The sequence below is a fragment of the Rhamphochromis sp. 'chilingali' genome (assembly GCF_963969265.1).
Source record: "Rhamphochromis sp. 'chilingali' genome assembly, chromosome: 4".
NCBI classification, from domain to species: Eukaryota; Metazoa; Chordata; class Actinopteri; order Cichliformes; family Cichlidae; genus Rhamphochromis; species Rhamphochromis sp. 'chilingali'.
The window spans coordinates 21359868-21376972 of NC_137948.1; the positions used below are offsets into that span (position 1 = coordinate 21359868).

The 17105-nt window shown below is 41.1% G+C and overlaps 1 protein-coding gene across 1 annotated transcript in view; it reads left to right on the top strand.

The window, feature by feature from the left end:
- Window positions 1-15483, top strand: part of gpr83 (G protein-coupled receptor 83) — a gene marked incomplete at both ends in the record, with an annotated part of 44841 nt that extends 29358 nt beyond the window's left edge. Inside the window, 2 exons of the mRNA XM_080880510.1 lie at window positions 12368-12501; window positions 14766-15483. Coding sequence (XP_080736636.1) covers window positions 12368-12501; window positions 14766-15483 — 852 coding nt within the window. The remainder of the gene's footprint in view (window positions 1-12367; window positions 12502-14765) is intronic.
- Between the last annotated feature and the right edge of the window lie 1622 nt (window positions 15484-17105).

A 17105-nucleotide genomic window follows, 5' to 3' on the forward strand; every position in this document is an offset into this window, starting at 1 on the left:
ATGGAGTGCATAATGTTAAAGTTCCAGTAGTGAAGCTGAGGTGTCTATGACGTGTTCAGCAGTCTGATGGCCTGATGGAAGAAGCTGTCTCTCAGTCTGCTGGTTCGGGACCGGATGCTGCAGAACCTCCTTCCTGATGGAAGCAGTCTGAACAGTTTATGGCTGGGGTGACTGGAGTCCTTGATGATCCTCCCCGCTTTCCTCAGGCACCGCTTCCTGTAGATGTCTTGGAGGGAGGGAAGCTCACCTCCAATTATCCGTTCAGAGCACCGCACTACTCGCTGGAGAGCTTTGCAGTTGTAGGCGGTGCTGTTGCCATACCAGGTGGTGATGCATCCAGTGAGGATGCTCTCAATGGCACAGTGATAGAAGGTCCTGAGGATGCGGGGGCTCATGCCGAATCTTTTCAGTCTCCTGAGAAAGAAGAGGCGCTGCTGCGCCTCTGTCAGTGTGCCCCAGGGCAGCTGTGGCTACAATGTAGCTTGCTATCGCCAGTGTGTGAATGTGTGTGTGAATGGGTGAATGACTGAATGTAGTGTAAAGCGCTTTGGGGTCCTATGGACTAGAAAAGCGCTATACAAATGCAGGCCATTTACCATTTCTTCACTGTTTTGTTTGTGTGTACTGACCACGTAAGATCCTCAGCCAGGTGTACGCCAAGGAACCGGAAGCTGCTCACTCTCTCCACAGCAGCGTGAGAGAGGGATTATGTCTTATGTCAGTGTGTCTAGGTTCGCTCAACCCTGTCTCATTAGCCCTAATCTCTCCCAGCTGTGTCTCCCTCCTGTTTTCCATTCCCTGATTACTCCCCTGTGTATATAAGCCCTGTGTTTGCCTTTGCTCTCTGTCGTGTCGTACCCTCAGATTGTGCCTGTGTGTTTCTGTTCGTCGGGTTCATTGTTTCAGTTCATGTTTTGTTTCTTCGCCAGCAATAAAGCTGAAGTTTTCAGTTACAATTCAGTCTCTGAGTCCTGCGTTTGGGTCCTCATCTACGCTGCCTGCACACAGAGCCCTGACAGAACTGCTGCAGGGGTTACATATTTGCTTTCTTTAAGAAGTACAGTGAAGTTCAGCCATGATGCTGACTAGACTAATAAGTAGCCATCTAATTAAATCTGAGGTCAGTAGTTCAAGATTCATGATTAGATGTTACCTATATTTTTATTAAATAGTAAATTAACAAAAGACACTGCTTTTTGTTGACTTGTTTGATTTAACTCCTTAACACTTAGTGTACCATATTTGATACATACAGTTTTTTTTCGTGAGTTTTTGAGACTTCATCATCAGTGTGATTTTTTTTTTTCCCCCTCCTGAAAAACCCAAATAATTGCGTAATACATTTTTAAAGGATTTCATTTTTTTTTTTTTTTTTTTTAAATCCAGATGTAGCAAATACAATACAAATGAAAAGTCATTCATGGAAATTTCTCAGATGATTCAAAATATTAAAATTTTCTGACAATTATGGGGACCGCTGCTTTAAAGGGTTAAGCAATAAAAACAACTTATTAGTTAAAAGATCATGGTTTGGATTAAAAAACAGTTGTTGCTTTTTTTTAAAATAAAAAGCTCTGCTGTCTTAGTTGGCATGGTGATGGCCCCTGCTTTTTCTGCTTCCTGTGGAAATGCATTACTTATAAACTTGTGCTCACTCTCACCAAAAAATGTGACAATTCGTTTCCATGAATGCGAAATGAATGCAAACAAAAACAATTTGCTGAGTGTGTGTCCTGAGGCACAACCAACAGGTTTCTTATTGTTTTGTTTTGTTTTTTAAAAAGAAGAACGAAATAAAAATGTCTGCTTTCACTGTCAGATAGGATTTAAAATGTCACTCCCTGTAAAAATGGGCAATGGCTGCAATGTTTATTACTGGAGCTTTTCAAACATTAGACATCTAATTTCCTTTATTTAGTGCATTATGGGAGTCTAGTGTCCATCAAAGCCATCTCAAAAAGTTAAATGTTTTTCATTTGTAATTTTGTTAAATAAGGGTCCTAACTCCTGGATTCAGTGATAGATCTGTTACGAAATCAGTTTCACCCCGGTTCTTTTTTTTATTCCTCGAGGCATCCAGAGACGGCACCGGACTCAGTAGTCATTTTCACAAAACCTTTATTCATCTTCAGTTAAGCATGCATCTTCTAGAAGGGGAGATGTGCAAGGCCGGTGTCCCTCTGCAAATCTTCCACTCCTTTGTTTGTTACAGTCAGCTTTATAGAAGCGACCCCATCATAAAACCCTCATGGTGTACTGCAAACTCTGTGTTTGTGTGTGTATGCACGAGCACATGAGTGCCTGTGTGTGTGCGTACCCGTGTGTGTGCATGTGGGTGTGTGAGTGTAACAGTCAAAGCACTCTGTGTTTGTGTGTGTGTCTCTGTGTACGTGACTTCATGATGGTCATAAAAGTAATCTCCTCACCCAAGCTACACCAAATTCCTTTTGACAACATACAAAACAGAGTTAACATTACAAACACTGAGACCTCCACTCTGCATCCACTGGGCCATTGGCCTCTTATTGTCTTACATTTACAGATAAGCATGTGGAGAGTCTCCTGCAAACCTGCTTCTACGTTATAATAATTATGAGTTTTTATTAAAGGTACAAGCATCAGCAATCCCCAACTGTAGCTTCCGGTCTCCTTTTATGACAGGCAGACCCCCAGTGTCCATAAATTCCTTTCCCTGTACACAATTACACACACACACTCTCAAGCCTACAGCTAAACCAGACTAAAACACACAAACAAATCCTTCCCTATTCCTCTGATCTATTGCTGGACCCTTTCATCTAAGCAAATTTAACACATTATATTCTAATAATTATTTTCTTGTACTCACAGATCCTTCATGGAGTGATATCCCAAGTTACACCACAAGGGGGCACCACCTCCTCCTGAGTACGACAGTTTAGTGTGGTACTAGCTTTTGTCTTCAGACTTTGGCAGAAGCCAAAAAAGGAAAGCACACTATATACCTTACTTGTTCTTTTCGGGGAAAAATGTAACTTGTTCGCAGACCTTACGTTAGGGCCTGGTACAGATTCTTGGGGACTTGTCCAGTAGGGGTGCAACGATACACAAAATTCACGGTTCGGTTCGGTTCGATACTTTGGTGTCACGGTTCGAACAAAAAAAAATGTTCATGCCTTTTTAAATTTGTCATTTATTAAAATTATAAATATATATTTTAACTCAAAAGTACAGTTTTTAAATTTAACCCTAACCCTAACCCTTGTGCGTGTTTTCTATTTTGACAGCGAATGCGCACATGCGGACCACTTATGTGCACCCCTGGTTATATAGCTCATCATATTGCAGCCACAGAAATTATTTTGTCCATAAAGCTGCACTTTCTTTTTGCCTTGTAGTCTGATTTGTCATAACTTTTCCGTTTTGTGGTAAGCTTTTCTTTGGCTGTCACTTCTTCACCCTGACCTGTCTTATTTGGCTCAGCAGAACTAAAATATATATCCTGCTGCTTTTACACACGCACTCACATAAGCTCAGCGATTCTCTGCGCGATCAACCTCTTACATGTTTAAGCTTGCTGCGGAGATTTCACTTGTCATGTTTGCATAGTAAGCTAACGATTAATAAGACGATGTCAGAGGAATTGGTGCACAAATTATCATCACTCACAGATCAGTGCTGTCGCTCTCTATACACAGTTCGCGCGATTGCAAAGTGAAAGCAAAAAACAAGCACAAATTCAAACGCGACTTCAATATGTCACATATTGACAGTGGCTCACCGATGCCAATGACATAATTACCCAGCTACATTTCCGAAAGAATGCAAAAGCATTGACATATATTTTTCCTTCCTACAATAGCCCGACGGGCAGGGCAGAGATAGATTTTGGTAGCCCGACTGGAAAAATCGCTAGCCCCGGGACGTCGGGCTAGCGATATTGCGAGCCCTGTATCTGATTGAGGAATCACTCATCTTTGGAAAAGAGTTTATTACAGAGAAATGGCTCTTTCCAAAATAAAAGCTATACTATACGCTTCTTCTGGGCTATATTCTCAGCAGCATATTAAACATATCAGGTCCCCATAAGGAGAATCATGTGCTAACGGCTGTCTAAATGACTCGGGTAAAGTTAGTAGCATGCTTGTTGTTTTTGTCTGCTTCCACTTGTCTTTGCACTAGGATGATGTCGGCATAAATGTGCAGTCATATTTGTTGTGTTCCCACTAGTGTTTTCAGGTTAATCTCGTTGAAATGACGTTAACGCCACAACACGGCAAATCTCCGTTAACTAGCTACCGCCGATCGCCCCGTGCATGGGGCTGGACGGCCAACACGTTAACGAGCTAACTGCGCTAACACACTAGCTCCCACCCATGTAACTGAGCATTGCATGGCACATCCAACATACTGCTTTACTTTAGTCCATGACGCGCTTACCTTCAGGGTCATACGTCACATGAAAACCAAAATAGTTCCAAACGCCAGATCTGAATGAGGGTGGGGGAGGTTCAATTTGCCATGTTGCAAGGAGAGCTTAACTTCTGTCTCGCTAACTTGCCCTGCGCTCTTCCTTCTGACAATGCTGTCTGTGTTGAGCGCTCAGTGGATCTGCGCTCAACAGTGCAGCCTAGGCGGAGTAGTCGAACGCAGATTCACTGAGCGCTCAACACAGACAGCATCGTCAGAAGGAAAGTTGATAAAATAAATTACAATTTTGTATTGTTCGATACATATGCGTACCGAACCGAAAGCACTGTATCGAACGGTTCAATATCGATACGAGTATCGTTGCACCCCTATTGTCCAGGATCTGCTCTCCTTGTTGGTCATGAGCTAATCCACAGTCTACAAGACATGCGACTGATAGAATTGGTGGTGCAATGTAGCGTGAGAAGATGAGCTGTTTGTGGGAAGCAAGCTGGGACTAAACAAAGAAGACGAGATGTACTTGAAAGTAAACGGCTACAAAGGAGCGAGGAAGTTGTTGTCATGGCAGACTGCAAGAGGAAGAGTCCGCTTCCCCCGTCATCTAACAGGCTTTTCCAGATTCCTTCCAATATTGTGCCGGTTTCTGTCAGTAATACTGCACAGCTTATCGGTGGAGATGTTGAGGGGTGCTTTGATCATATCCACACTTTCATGTACAGCAAAAACTTGCTAGAGATATAAGATATTATCAATGAGGTTGTTCAGTCTCAAAATGGTGTGATCCTACTTACTGAGTCAAGTGTAAATGTAGAGTCACTTTTCACACCCGTCACTGCCACGTCAAGGAGAAGGCATCTGACCGTGTCACTCTTGGTATCCTGTTGGGGGTGTGGTTTTGTTGGCTTCATTAAGCAGCAAACTCCAGGTCACACTCGGGAGGTTTGCAAGCTGGAGGTGAATCAAATGGGATGAGAGTTAGCATCTCAAATTCTGAGGTCATGGTATCCCAGGTGGACCATTTGAGGTTTTGTTCATGAGTGAAGAGAGAGATGAGCACAAGATTGACAAACTGAAATGGCAAAATATAGGCCGAGGAGCTTGGCATTTGTGAATAAGTCAGAGTGGAGCCTCTATTCCTCCACATTGAAAGGAGTCAGTTAAGGTGGTTTGGGCATCTGACAAGGACGCCTCCAAGGTGCCTCCTATTTGAGTTGTTTTAATCATGTTATGCTGCAAGGAAGCCCTGGGGCACACCCAGGATATGCTGAAGAGCGTACATCTCTCGGCTGGCTTGGAAATGCCTTGGAGGTAGCCAGTGAGAGGGAAGTCTGAACCTGCTGAACCTGGATCTAGTTTTTGCCTTGGCATCTGCCAGACCCACTCTATGCTTGACTTGTCAATAGTAGTAGTGCTAGTAGGCAATAGCAGTTTTGTTTGTACAGCACCAATCCTGTACATATAAATAAGTTGACAAGTTCACAGACTATTTTGCAGGTGTCTCCAATAATTATTTAAAGTTAGTCACTGTAATCTTATTTCTGCTATCTCTGCCATATTTCTGCAGGGTTTCCCACTACACAAATGTGCTTTTATCAAAGTGCAAATCAGCATTACTGTAATCCTGTCAACATATGTGGAAAAAAATTAACAAATTAAATGCTGGTTGGTGTTTATATTATTTGAGTTTATATTCCACTTTATTCGGATTTTGGTAATGTGAAAGATTAACTCCAAGATGCACTTTCTGTACATTTGGAACACATGAATGTGAATAAAGAAAGACTTGGCAGAGGCGAGAGATGAAAACACACTATCCACTTTACCTGTTCTTTTCAGGGAAACATGTGATTTATTGGTAGGTATCATAATAGAAGCCTGTTAGAATTTGATGGCAGAGACATCAAGCATTCTGTGAAATCACAGAAGTGTGTGTACCTGTCAATTACAGCCAGTAGAAGTGTCATAGCCTTAAATGGTTAAAGCGTTTTTCCTTACGCTTTGGGCCAATTCTAAGACAACTAAAAAAAAAAACCTGCAAAGGACAAGGCTGTGACTGGAGTATGTCTAAGAGCAGTGTTAGCCTCTCTGTCTCCACTCTCTCTTATTTTTAGGCATGAAGAGACAGCAAGGTGTCACAGTCTGGCGGTGTCAGACTGTATTAATTGTGAAGAGTGGACCCAAAATGCAGACACGAAGGAACTTGGACCAAAGCTTGAGTATTAACAAAAAGCGAGCCGTTTAACAAGGCTGGTAAAAGGGTACAAAGAAAAGGCAAGGCAAACTGAAGTAAACTAACATCAACCTAAACTGGGAGAATTAAATAAACAACAAGGAAAAACCTAGACATGAAACTTAGAAACATGACATGGCAACCTTGGAGTGAACAACAGACGACCTGACAAGGAATGAACAGAAACACAGACTATATACACACAAGGGTGATTGGGGGAAGTGGAAACACATGGGGAAAGAGCTGGCACTGGTCTGACATAACGAGACAAAGGAAGCAAAGCTGACTACACTGACATAGGACACAGACTTTCAAAATATAACAGGAAACATGTGACGCAGACAAGACAATATAAACTTGACAACATAAGACACGCAGCATGAAACACAAAGGGCAAAGGGAGAGGGAAACTTAAATACAGCGGTAGAAGACACAAAGGGAAACTAATAAACAACTTAGCTACCCTAAAGAACTCAAACATATCATCCAAATAAACTAAAACTCAAAACGCTGGGTCAACAGACCCAGGAAGGTGACAGCAAGGGCCACTTTTGGACTACTGTCTAAAAACAAAGCAGCAGATCAGACTGTGCTGCTGAACTGGCTCATGAGTTATTTAACATATTCAGCTTCTCGCTATCTCTGTGCTCTGCAGCTTACTGCCTCAAAGAATCCATTAACATACATGTGACCCTGCATTAATGACTTCAAACCAACAGTTCTAACATCTGTGGTCACTGAGTCATTCAAGGATCACACTTGCATACCTGAAAACCTGATCAGCTCCGCTAATGGACCCCTAAAAGTGTGTATACAGGGCCAACAGACCTGCTTATGATGCAGTGACTCATCACAGTGCTGAAACTTGGAGTTATCTGTTTATATACATTTCCTTTGTGGACTTTTACCACCTGAAATCCCGTTAAGCTTCCATAATAATCACTGGACATGTATATTGACCCTCTACATCATAGGTGTCAAACTCTGGCCCGCCATACCAAATTACTATCAGAGCTGGCCTACTGGTATTATACAGCTAATATATATATTGTCTAGTATTAGGCTTTGCTTGTTCCATATTCAGTTTTTAAGCAAAACGTGTTTGAGTCCATAAGAAAAGATTCATTCTTATATCTGGAGGAATAAATATATTTCAACAAATATTAACGTTAGCCCGCGACGTTGTTCCAGTTTTGAATTTTGGCCCACTGTGTATTTGAGTTTGACACCCCTGCTCTACATCATGAAAAGTATAAACAGCATCTTAGTAACTTTAGGGCACATTATTAAAAACAGCTCTGATAAAAAAAAAAGTGACATATGCTGCTGGTAAGTATATTTTTTCTCTGAATCGTGACTCTATATATCTCACTGATGAAGCTGAGGGAGTCTAAAAATTACCCTCTGTAATATTCTTAATTAACAAAGCCACAAGCTTCTTGTGGTTCTTGTTTTTGCTTTAAATGCATTTAAACAGTATTTCTACATCTCAACAGTGTTTTCTCATTCTAATTGCAATATTTCAACTTTGCTCCCAGCTGTGGAAAGATAGGAGCTGTGCAGTCATAAGTTTGGGTATGCCTGTTAGTTCAAGGGTTATTCAGACTTTTTAATTTAGTACCCACATGGTAGAGCAGCACTAAAGACTTGAAAGCTATGTGCCCTATACGCCTACTGTTCAAATGCTGTTTCTATTTCTGATATTCGGATAATCAGGAGATTGCTGACTTAGATGGAGGGCAGCTGAATGAAGGCCCAGTATGACATAAAGATCATTTTGACCTGTGAATCATGCAGCGCTACTGCAGTACAGCGTGAGAATAAACATATGGAGTTCGATGTAACAGGTTCTCTTTAAACAACGCAGAATGTTTTTGGATTGCCTAAAATAGCCACCATGTGACAATGTCTCAACCAGTTTTATGAGACTGTGACTTGTATTTACTTTCAGTTAACAAGTGAGTTCAGTGGTACTGCTGGCATACAGTGGCATATAACCAGCAGTGAGACGTGGCAGGTGTGTGAAGTTCCGGTTTTTCAGTGGAGAGGGGGAAATGACTCACTTGGAAATAAGTGACATAATATTTTTATATTGTGAACTCTGGTAAATTAGTTTTCCACTGATTGACCTGTGCTGCTACTGGTTCTAAGGTTTACTGCATTTTGTGGGTTTAGTCAGTTGCATCACGTTGTATGTTACATAAACTGTCATGGAGGCTTCTTCAGTTTAAAGGAGAAAGAATACTCTTTCAAGGATGTCAGTGCTCAAATTTTGGACCAAGGTGGCAATCTATGACCACTGTGAATGATCATAGTTGAACAGAGTTGGTGACTTCTGACACCTACAGTGCAGTTTTGAGATCTGTTTCCAGGCATTTCAACCCTTACTCACATCTACCTCGGGTGACCTCGGTAGCGAAAATGATTGTCGAATGAGGCAAGTTTCCTAATGAGGCTGTACACTTTGGCCCTAGTGACAGTAAAACCTCGGCTCGTGTGATGGACCACCTCCAGAGAGTGTCCTTGTCTGGGAAGACTCGGGGTTTTTATGTTTGTCTTCCTTTTCCTCTCACTTGATTTTTTAGTTTTCTTTCTCCACACAGGCGAAGTGGTGGGAAAATGCTTCCATGGGTCATCAGGCGTGGCCCTCTCTCTGATTCCTTGTTCTGAGTCTCCTCATCATCCAGAGTATTTAATGGCTGGAAGTATGGCAGATCTTCGTCAGATCGTTACACCTCCCATGGTGGTAATTAGGCTATCCATGTTTGCTTTCCATCCGAGTTATTTACATTTATTAATTTCATTTCTCCCTCTGCCTTTTTGGAGTTAACTCCGTGAACCTGATTTCTTACTTACCTGCATCCCCTCCAAGTTTCACTCAAGACCCCAGCCACACTCATAGCCATGCTCCATGCTGCTCGCCTTGCCTCTCTGGGTGCCTGCTTGCTGTTCCATCAGACCATCCACAATTCACATCTCAAAAATCTGAAGTAAAACTTATTTATCTTACCTTCACTCTAAAGACAAAAGATTCTTAAGAGAATCAGAACAGCTTAGTGATTTGTCCAATAAACCTTTTAAAACTGTGAGTTAAGACTGTGTTTTGAGTCTGTCCCCTGCATTAATAAGATGGGGGGATAATCCTCACAACAGTTATCGCTCTGGCTCATGGATGAAAGGTGAAATGCCTTGGTGAACCTTAAGAAGTTGCCATCTTTTCAAGCACTAATAAAATTAGTGCAAAGGTAGAATTTGTCCTGGCACTCATTAGCCATGATGAAATAGGCACTTATTCAGGAAGCTATTTTGAGACATTATCTAAATTAACTTTAATTTCAGTGGTCAAAAGAAAATGGAAACACATGTACAGACTACCCAGTAAAACCTGATTTAAAAAAATATAATATTAAATGCAGACTTTGCCCAAAATATAGTTTTAAACTTTTTTTTTACCTCGTATGTCTCTACTGCTATTCATGACCTCATCTTTAAATAACCACAGTCTGTCTGTGTCATTGTTACCACAATGCTGCACAATAGCCAGTAAGACCTGTACTTACTGTCCCACGCACGTTTGAATTCGTTCCATAAGTCTTTACTCACACCCCTTCAGTGGTACTCGCTAAATGCTGAAGAATCAGAATCAGAATACTTTATTAATCCCGAAGGAAATTAGGGGAAGTACAAATACTGCAACTTTATTGACATCTGTATGCACGAGAGTGATGACAAGAAAATAAGGATGCTTGCAGAGTCTGCAAGTGGCACCATGGGATGACTTTACTTTCACTGATAAATCCTCCGGAAGGACTAGCAGGCAGCAGTAGATGAAAAGTGAACTGACTGATGGCATATTTTATTGTATTAAACTGCCTGTAAGATTTTATTAGTCAAAAACTGAAGGTGTTTGAACACTATTTCAGAAGGTCTCAGTCCACATTAATGATACTAAAACGGCTTATTTATCCAAAAATCTAGAAAGTTACTGTGGCAAAAAAACAATATTAATGCATCGCAGAGTAAAAAAAGCTAAGAAAGGTAAACAAATTACACTGAAGATGTAGTTTGGGAGTAAGAAGACCTTTTTGCCTCACAGCAAGGTCTTAGGTTCAAATCCAGTTTGCATGGTACTGTGCACTTGCTGCTTACACAGTTGGAGCTGGAGAAACTGGAGAGTGGGGTTTAGCTTAATTAGCAATTCTAAATTGGCCGTAGGCGTGAATGTGAGTGTGAATGGTTGCATGTCTCTGTGTTAGCCCTGGCAGATTGGTGTACCTCTCATCTCGCCCTATGACAGCGGGGAAAGGCTTCAACTGAATTGGATAAGGGGAAGGATGGTGTAATTGGGTAAAAGATCATTTTTTGAAAAAGCGATTAAACAAACCGAAATTTAAATATGACAAAATGAAGAGCTTGGGTCTAAAATGTATACAGGCATTATTGTGTGAGATGGTAAAGATTTTCTCTATGTATCCTAGTGGCAGTGGAGCTGAAGCCTATATTAGAGAAAGTGTTCAGTTGTATGTCCAGTAAGTGGTGCAGAGGATCCATTAGTTATGCCATAACTCCTGGGTATACAGCACATTTAAGCTCTGCTTAACCACAGTAGTTAAAAAGAGCCTTTAAAATATGCAAAGACAAAAGACAGTTGATTGGTATTTTAAGACGTAACAGTCAGCAAGTGTGGAAAAAGTCAGTTATGAAAGTTTCTTTGGGTGTGGTCCGGAAAAACATCAAATAGAAGGGAGTCATATTAGAGATACGAATACCAACAATTACCTCTGCTGCAGAGAATGACTTCATCAGAGCTACCAGGCTCAGAAATTGCCAATCACCACAGAGTAGAGCGCACATAAATACTTCCCAGAGTTTAATTAGCAGGCACATCCAAACGTATGGTGTTCAGAGGCGATTGTACAAATCAGGCCTTCATTGTTGAATTGCTGCACAGAAACCAGCACCGGGGGAGAACAGGACAATTATAACTGCTCGGTCCGAGAAACACGAACAACTTTAGTTTGATGAGCCAAAATTAGAGATTTGCTCCCAGCTGGCATGTCTTTATGAAACACATTGAATCTCCATAATATGGGTCCCAAGATAAAGCAAGAAGGATGAGATCCTTATTTTGAGTGGGATTGTATTTGTGTTTGCAGCAGCTTAATGAGCCAAACCATCTCTGTACACTTTGCAAGGACTTTTTGACCAAGAGGCAGCGTGACTGCCTAACTTGACCAAAATAAAACTTTAATTCAAGGAGGAAAAAAAAAGTGTATTTCAACAGTTATGTCATGCTTTTTGTTGTGGAGAAGGCACAGTATCTGGCCAGTATTTTTAATCTTATTGAACTGAAGTGAACAAAAAGCTTTTGTTTCCTTCCCTTTTCACTTGCTCTCCTGACTAATCTGTGTATCAGGGACATTTTGCCTCCTCACTCACACATCTGCTCATCGCTAAATACACACCGAGACCTTCCTCTTGTGACATTTTATTATCTTACGTTCCACACTGTAGTTGGCTTGTGGCACAAACAAAAACAGCCAGAGGCTGAGAAACAGCAGTTGGCTATACTGCAATACTACGCTGTTTTCGACTAGTTGGAGCCACGCTTGTAAAAAAACATACTCTAATCTTTCTTTCTACTTCCCTGGGCACAGACTGGTGATTGATATTGATCTGAAGTGTATGCATTTGCACTGACTTTGATCTGTGTGTGGTGATTCTCAGGTGATTTTGCATCCTTTGAGGCCTCGCATGTCTCCTACACAAGGTGGTGTTTGGGTCGCCGTCATCTGGATAATGGCCAGCTGCTTCTCCCTCCCACATGCAATCTACCAAAAACTCCTGACCTTTACATACAGGTAAGCTACACAGGAGTTATATCTACAAAGGAGACTGATTAGCTAATTGAGAACAAGTCACACGTTCCCAGAGTTCAGAATTCAAATTTCTGTGCAAGCAGAAATTAATCGTATACAAAGAATTTCTTTTTTATCTCTTAGTATTTTACTCTGTGAAAATGTATTCATCTGTGCACTTTCCCTTTTCACCCAGTTTTAGGCTCTTATCAAATTTTTATATGCATTTTACACACAGTGTGGTTGCTTTTAACAAAAAGCATCAAATTCCACTGGGCTTTGAGTTACATACTAGTGAGAATCAGAGCAAACACAGATGAAGATTTGCCCTTAAATACACCAAAGACTTTGTGGTTGTGAGCCTTCTGTGGGGTGTGAAGCAAGATCACGGCTGAGTTCTTAATGAATTCATTAACTGGTGTGACCAGTTTTTCCTCCAAATTAATGTGGATAAAACCAAAGAAATGTTTGCAGATATTTGTCAGAGGTCCCTTCCCCATGCACTCATGTCTGATTAAAGGGGAGGAAGTGGCTTAAGTATTACTAATATATGCACTTGTATCCTATATTTCCTGCTCTGATGAATGTTTATCCATAATTTTAGTATAAAATTAAAAAGTCATACACAATATGATGAATAACTCTTTGGTTTAAAAAAACATCAGGTAACAATGAAAAGTGAAGAGCTAGAATAACTTTAAAATAACTATGAACTAATAAACTCAGTGGATCAGAGACAAATGTTGTTGTTTTTTAATTCATACTTCTCTATGAAATAACAATAGCCAATGATTATTAATATACAGTACTGGGTAAAGGCTCGAGCTGCACCACCAGTCAGACTTTCTTGTAAATTTAAAGTGGTTTAACTCTCCAGGCTTTCTGAAGGTCCGTCAGAGTTTTTATTTGGATATTGGCAAGGCAAGTTTATTTATATAGCACAATTCAACAGCAAGGTGATTCAAAGTGCTTTACAGAGACATTAAATAACAAAAACAAATAAAAAAAATATTATTATTATTATTATTTTTATTCAAATGCAGCTGAGAACAGGTGAGTCTTCAACCTGGATTTAAATAAGCTGAGTGTTTCAGCTGATCTGAGGCTTTCTGGGAGTTTGTTCCAGATATATGGAGCATAAAAGCTGAATGCAGCTTCTCTGTGTCTGGTTCTGACTCCGGCTGATTTTTCACTCATTTTCAGTCCAGTCCTTGTACCTGACCATTTTCAGAGGAATGTTTGTACTTGTTACTTAACACGGTACTATGTATCATTCAAACATATAAAGGAACCTTACTCAACAGATGACCCAGAAGTGTATCTATACATGAGAGACATTAAGAACAAAGAACCAATTTTCAATTGTAATTTTAGGAACTTTATTTTATTTTAACCAGCACCCTGTCACAAAAGTGCATCATGTGTTTTATTTTCTTTAATTGAATTTGTTAAAAATGGCAAAAATAATAATATTTGATAGACATAAACTACTATTTTTGAACTAGTAATGTGATTCATGGTGTGTCCTTAAAAAGATGTGGAAACTGGATGAGAGTTTAAAAAAAAAGTGGCAGGCCTAAAAAAACCATCTACAGCAGATGAGTGTCAAGTCCTTAAAAATAGGAAAATCTCTAACAAAGACCTGCTGCTTTACTGTTCATGACCTGAGAGATGCATGTGTCCCTTTCAGTTTCACTGAAGTTCATTGAAACCTCATAAGAAAATGGAAGGGTGGCTGTCAAGAAGCCATTCTTGCTGAAAGGATAAGGGTGATTTGGCATGTCACATTACACCAGACCTGCACTGAAAATCAAGAAATCCAATCAGAAATTTTGGGTTCGAATTGATGACTTATAGAAAAACACTGTAAGTCATGGATTGGCCTCTCCAGAGCCCAGGCATCCACATTATTGAAGCAGGCTGGGATCATGGTGACAGAACAGCCAACATCCAAAGAGGTGTTTTGAATGTCCTTCAAGAAGCCCGGAGAACTATTCCTGAAGACTACTTATTTAAATGAGAAAAACCTTGCCCAGAGAGTTCAGGCTGGGTTAATGAAAGGTGGTCGTACAGTCAATCATTGACTTAGAAGCTGGTTAGAATATTACAGCTTCAAGGTTTTTGTTTTGCCATATATAATCTGTATTTCCATTTATGTTTGCACATGTTGATAAATCATTGTACTTATTTCCCATTTTTCCTGACAAAATATAAAGATTTCTGCACAGTACTGTAGTATTTTCTGTCTTCTGTCTTTCTCCTGACAGTAAGGAGAAAGAGCGAAGCCTGTGTGTCCCAGACTTCCCAGAGCCGTCAGATGTCTATTGGCAGTACATTGACCTGTTGACCTTCATATTGCTTTACTTGCTGCCCCTCCTCATCATCACTGCCTCCTACACCATAGTGGCCCGTAGACTGTGGCGCCACAATGCCATCGGTGACACCACAACAGCTCAGCATGCCACGCAGAGAAGGAAGCGCCGGAGAACACTGGCGATGCTGCTTCTGGTGGTCGGAGTGTTTGCCGTTTGCTGGTTTCCCCTCAACTGCTATGTGGTGCTGCTGTCCAGCCAGGCCATCCATTCTTCTAATGCCCTTTACTTCTGCTTTCACTGGCTAGCTATGAGCTCCACCTGCTACAACCCTTTCATCTACTGCTGTCTGAACCCCACTTTCCGTCAGGAGCTCCAGCTCCTCGTTGACAGGTGCAGGAAGAGACGACGGGCAGTGGTCGGCTTGGATCCGGAGCTTCGCCCTGCAGTACCTCACGCTCCATGTCACAGAACTGCCTGGCCCGACAACCAGGACTCCTCGAGGCCAAGGAACGTTTGGTCACACCCGGTCCAAGCTTCCTCACAGCAGAGTCACCCTTCTTCAAGTCAGTCCCACAACCTGAAAGATGCACATGTGCTTTTCACTGCCCGGCAGGCGCTCACAGGGAGGACCGACATCCTCTCAGTGGAGCCCATTGTGGCTGTGAGCTGACTGGAGACAATCCTGGACTGAACTGAGTTGTTTAACCTCTTAAGCCCCAAGCCTAACTGATGTCCTGCCTTTTGAGGTTAAATCTCTTCTAGGGCTTCATCAAATAGGGCAGAACATTTGGTAATCTCAGATCTGTAAGTCTGGGCCAGTAATTTCAAAAGCAGCAGGGTGTGGAGTGGCTTTTGTGGTGACTGTGAATTGCTGAAAGATGTGACTTTTTCTCCCCTGAAGCTTATAAAGCAACCGCTCCACGTTCACACATGCTTTTTCTCTTTTCACGCCAGTTTTTTATTTGATTTCCCTTCCTGATGTTTGTTAAAAACAATGTCCCCGAGCCTTGACAAATGGATAAAGCATTCATCATGTTACTTAAACATCTTTTTATATTGTATTGTGATGGAAAAAAACAAGAAAACCTTCACAGACTGGCTGGCAGGGTAGCAATGAAGTTCAGTCTCTGTGAAAAAAAAAAATCCAATGTTCAAGTTTAACAGGATCAGTTGCTGTAAGATATGTCTTAACAACCTTGGTTTACCATTCAGGACACAAGGATGGATTCTCAGAGGGAAACTGAACCCACCTTAGCGTGAAAATATCGTCATATTTATCCGCAGACCACCTGAAATCCATCCTGCTGCAGTATTTTTCCTTGGTTTTCCTTTGATTTGCTGTCATCTAGCCAGAGGATTTGTAGAATATGCACAGAGGGGGAAAAAAGAAACAATTTCTATCTTTCTTACACCCAAAATTGAATTAATCCAAAAGTGATTTTGGGTTGTGAGAGGTGAAAACATTAAAAACAAACTATCAAAGATCTAAATAGCACTGTGACATGACGAGAAATTGATGTTATGTTTGTCTCATGCATACACAGGTCAAAACAGGAAATGAAAAAAACTATCATTAATAACCTTTTGATTGATTTCTTGTATTTTCAAACTAGAAGACTTCTCATCCCATATTTTTTTTCTTTCATATTCACTGCAATGCTCCAGTAGACACCGCACAGTGTGAGGCTGATGATGACCATGATTAAATCCATCTCATGCAGCAGGAGGTGTATTCAATGTAGGTGGGGGGTCGGGGTGGGGTGGGGACAAATAATGATGAAATTGGCAGCGGCGCGGTGACCAGAGACCATGGGCGAATTGAAGCGATGGCTGGGAAACAACTGTAACAGTTAATGCTGACAAAGCCTTGTAGAAACTGAAGGATGCCACAGACTGATGAGAAGGGATGCATGCACGCGAGGGTTATCTGTCCACTAGACACCAACTGTCTATTTGGACAGAAAGCAGGGGGGGCGCAAACATGGACATTGTGGCATCACTTTTTGTTGGCATTTTTCATGCTTTTCGTATAAAAAATGTTGTGCAATAGGGTGACAGTTGTGAACAGCACAAGCAAAACACTTTGCAGGATTTTGTTAATGCTACTTAGGGTTCATCTGTGTTTTCTTACATGTGTGTGTTCTTATCTGTCTGTCTTTGCTTCTCTTTCTCTTGGTTTATTCAATCTCCCGTCTTTTTGTTAATGGGTTCTTTCCCGTTGCTTTTACTTTGTCTTTTCCTCACCTTTGTTGTTCCTCGGTTCCAATACCTCATATATAAGCGTTTCAATCA